General features: G+C 70.7%; 1 protein-coding gene across 1 annotated transcript in view; it reads right to left on the reverse strand.

Annotated features, from left to right (window-relative positions):
* UBE2O (ubiquitin-conjugating enzyme E2O) overlaps positions 1 to 3,866 on the reverse strand; it is a 10,237-nt gene that overhangs the window by 5,282 nt on the left and 1,089 nt on the right. Inside the window, exons 2-10 of the mRNA XM_012733018.1 lie at positions 3,479 to 3,576; positions 3,050 to 3,113; positions 2,457 to 2,600; positions 2,141 to 2,250; positions 1,986 to 2,061; positions 1,207 to 1,679; positions 626 to 780; positions 408 to 520; positions 194 to 322 (exon numbers count right to left, since the gene is read on the reverse strand). Of these exons, the coding sequence (XP_012588472.1) occupies positions 194 to 322; positions 408 to 520; positions 626 to 780; positions 1,207 to 1,679; positions 1,986 to 2,061; positions 2,141 to 2,250; positions 2,457 to 2,600; positions 3,050 to 3,113; positions 3,479 to 3,570 (1,356 nt within the window). The 5' untranslated portion in view covers positions 3,571 to 3,576. The remainder of the gene's footprint in view (positions 1 to 193; positions 323 to 407; positions 521 to 625; positions 781 to 1,206; positions 1,680 to 1,985; positions 2,062 to 2,140; positions 2,251 to 2,456; positions 2,601 to 3,049; positions 3,114 to 3,478; positions 3,577 to 3,866) is intronic.

Here is a 3,866-nt window from a genome sequence, read left to right on the forward strand (position 1 = left end):
CCCGCCGCTCGCTCGCAGCACTCAGGACCGCAAGCAGGCGGAGACGGGGACGGCTCCGGGGCAGCTGCCCTCCTGGGGACCGGGCGGTGGGCGCCGACCAGCCGCTCGCAGGTCTGGTCTCCGGGAGCCACCTGGGGGCACCGCCAGGGACTGCGCCGCGGCGGGGAGGATGGCTGGGAGCCCCAGCCCGCACCTCATCTTCCTTGTGGGGCGCGCCATCCTCAGTGTTGCCAATGCGGATGACGATATCAGTCGTGCGGAACCGGAAGTCGGGGTGGTCAGCGATGTCGTAGACGCTCACGTCTTCCTCTTCTCCGATCAGCTGGGACAGGACGGTCACCGTGAGCCCCGGGCCCCGCCCGGCCCAGGACGGCCGTCTCGGGGGAGCAGGGAGCTGCCACACTCACCTCCACGTCGTCCCCGCTCGGCCGCAGCTTGAACCACTTCACCATGCAGGTGCGGCCCACGTGGTCCCCGGACTGCACCACGCCGTAGACGGCGGGGTCCGGGCAGCTCTGGACTGGGGCCGGGGGGGGAACGTGACTAGGGCGCCCCCCCACGGGCGTCCCCCGACCCGAGGCCAGCCCCGGGCCTCCTTCCCAAGCCCGGCCAGCGCTGGCCTTACCTCGCTTGTCCACCACGAAGTCTCCGGGGCAGAACTCGTTGTTGTCCAGGTGGTGCACGGGGAAGAGGTCGTTGGAGCGGATGCTGCACTCCACGGAGCCGTCCTGCCACATGACGTCCGCCGAGGTCATCGTGGTCACCACCTCCACGGCCACCCTGGAGGCGGGGCAGTGAGCCGGGAGGGTGGGGGCGCTTCCCTCCCCTCCCTGTGGGTTTGGTCATCTATTGTTTGCTTATAAAGATTTATATATTTACGCGTACAAGAAAGAGCGGGGCAGGCACGGGGTGCTGCAGAGGTGTGGGGGTGAGAGGATCCACCAGAGACAGTGGGGAGCAGACAGACAGGGTGACGGGAACCCACGGCTGAGGGGCAGCGGGGGGTGGCGTCCGCCGCGCCCTGGGGTCCCTCCCTGGCCGGGGGTCGCGCTCAGGCCGCAGGGGCTGCGGACAGCTTCACAGAGCTGCGCTTCAACCCTGCGCCCCAGGGAGGCCTCTGTCCCAGGCCCCGCGGGGGACCCCCAAGCCGCCGCGGAGGGTGGACGGTGCGTCCAGCCGGGGCCGCCGAGGGGCTGGCCAGCCTACCTGTCCCCTGGCTTGAAGTCGCGAGTGATCTTGTTCTTCTTCCTCTTGTGCTTCCGCTTGAGGTTCCTGATGGACAGGGGGATGCTCTTCCTGCGGCTCGCGCCGCTGCCGCTCTGGGAGGAGGCGGTGGAGCTGGCGGAGGAGGTCACCGAGCTGGTGTCGTCCGTGTCGTCGGCGGCCTCGTCGTCGGCATCCTGCTCTGCGGAGTGCAGCCGGTCGTCCCCGCCTTCCTTCAGCAAGAAGGGCGGCAGCTGCTCGCCCACCTCGGGGGGCTCCTCTGGGCCCTCGTCCTGCACCTCCGCGGGGCTGGCCGAGCCCTCGGGCGTCCACTCGGGGCTGGCCGAGCCCGCCTCACTCTTGGCTTTGGCCTCCCCCTTCTTGCTCGGGGCCTCCGCGGAATGGTCCCTCGGGCACTGGGCGTCCGGCGAGCAAGACATGATCCTCACCACCTGCTTCTTCAGGAGGCGCTTCACCTGGAAGGCAGAGCGGGCGCTCAGGGGTGCGGCGGCCAGGGGCTGGGCCCGGGGCAGGCTGCCCCAGGCAGCTGGTCGGGGTGGGGGACGGCAGCGGCACACACCTAGGGGGCCCGCGAGAGCCAGCGGGCCTGCCCCCCAAGGCCCAGGGCACAGCCCATGCGTCCTGGCCGTGGAAATGGCTCGAGGCCAGTTCCTCAAACGCCCCCCAGCCCCAGCCCGAGGACATACCTTCTTGGCCACAGAGCCCTCCCCCTGGGCGCAGTTTTTTTCTGGACATTCACAGGCAACCTTGGCCGGCTCTACCTTGGCTGGGAAGACATACAGACAGCGCTCCCCCAGCTGCCGCTGGGCGTGGTCAAAGCATCCGAGACGCTTCACCCTGGAGGGGAGAGCGGGACTGGACCGTGGGCTCCCCACCCCTGGCTCCCACACCCCCGCAACGGCCCGGGGCCGCTCACCTGCCTAGGTTCTCCTGGGTGATGACAGAGGGCGGGGGGCTGACGCTGTCCGTGCCCCCGGGACAGAAACTCTTGGTGATCCACGTGACCTTGAGCTCCACCACTCGCACCTGGGGCGGGGCGGGGCGGCCGCGTCAGAGCGCCCAGCAGGCGCTTCCCGGGCAGCTCCCCGGTGGTCACCGCTCCTCGGTCCAGGGCCCAGTGGACATGCCACTGGCCACTCAGGCTGAGTGGTCACCACAGTCATCCCAGCCGGGGCCCCCTCAGATCATCGGGGCCCGGAGCCGAGGCCACCCCTCCCCGCCCCGGGCCTCACCTCTTCCACCACCACTCGGAACTTGCTCTTGGCGCTGAGCACGGGCTTGACCCCCGACAGCCACTGCACGCTGGAGAAGATCTTGGCGGGGCCGATGAGCACCTGGCCCGGGTAGAAGCCGTAGGAGTCGTCGAAGAAGAGGCCCTGTGGGAGGGGCCGGAGGAAAGTCCCGGAGGGGCGACTCGGGTGGTGCTCACCTCCCCTGCCCCGCCAGCCCCTGCGCCCCCTCCCACAGGCCCCCACATTGCCTAGGGCGCCAGAGCGGCCTCTGCTCCTGGCGAGCTCAGGCCGCCCCGCGGAGCCTGGGCTCAGGGCAGCGGCCCACGGGCGCGGTCACGCCCCAGCGCTGCTGCCCTAAAGGCCAGACCGGCGCTAAGACAGCAAGGTCGCGGCTTGACGGGAGAGAGGGTCACCGCAAGCGACGCCCCACCCTCTGCCCGCGCCCAACCCAGAGCCCCAGCTCTGCGCTTCCCAGGAAGCCCTGCAGGCCGGCGCTGTGCTGCTCGCAGCGCCCTCCCTTCGCCAGCAGCCCGGTGGGCAAGAGGCAGGGGAGTGGCGCCGGCCCCCGGGGCCCACCCGACCGAGCCAGGTACCGAGTCGCTGACGTGCGGGCAGACGTCGTAGAGCTTGGCCCCGTCCTCCGTGTTCATGGAGCACCTGGAAGGGGACAGCCTTGGTCTCCACAGGGCGGTGACCCCGCAGGCCAGGCCCGGGGCGCCGTCGGGCAGGACCAGCCTCGGAGGGCGCCGTGGAGCCCGCTGCGCACAGCCCCCGACCGCCCTGGGAACGGGCGCCCTGCCTCTGGCCGAGAGCTCACCCCCGTAAGCACGCCTGCACTAGAGCGCAAGCCCCGAGAGGTACCCAACAGGCTTCTTCCCCCAGCGAGGACAGAGTGACGAGCAGACAGCTGGCCGGCGGTGGCTGCCGGGCCGGCGGGACCCGTCCCCACGGGCCCCTCGGGAACAGCCTCCCCTGCCGCCTGGCCGCGGGCCCCGGGAGACGGCCGTCTGCGTGGCTGGTACCTGGCGCCGTTGGACAGCTTCAGAATGATCTGGTTCTTCAAGTCGTAGACCTTCCCCAGCCAGCAGTCGTAGGCGATGTAGTCCCCGTACATGAAGGGCTGCGGACCGAGGCGGGCGCGTGAGGCGGGCAGAGGCGGCGCCCAGGGCACAAGTCCTCTCTGCCCACTGCAGCGGGGGCAACTTCCCCGGAGCTCCGCGCTCGGACCCGCTCCCTGCCCCGCAGGCCCCACCCGCGCCCCCAGTCAGCCTCATCGACCCTGCTCCCTTTCCGAGGGCGCGGGCGGCGCGGGCTGATCTTCCGCTCTCCTCACCTCCAACTACACGGCCTGTCTCGGCTCCGCCAGGGCAACGCTGAAGGTCTTCTTCAAACCACCGCCGTCCGCGCCTG

This window comes from Condylura cristata, unplaced genomic scaffold, assembly GCF_000260355.1.
Source record: "Condylura cristata isolate star-nosed mole 26May11 unplaced genomic scaffold, ConCri1.0 scaffold00038, whole genome shotgun sequence".
Lineage (NCBI taxonomy): Eukaryota > Metazoa > Chordata > Mammalia > Eulipotyphla > Talpidae > Condylura > Condylura cristata.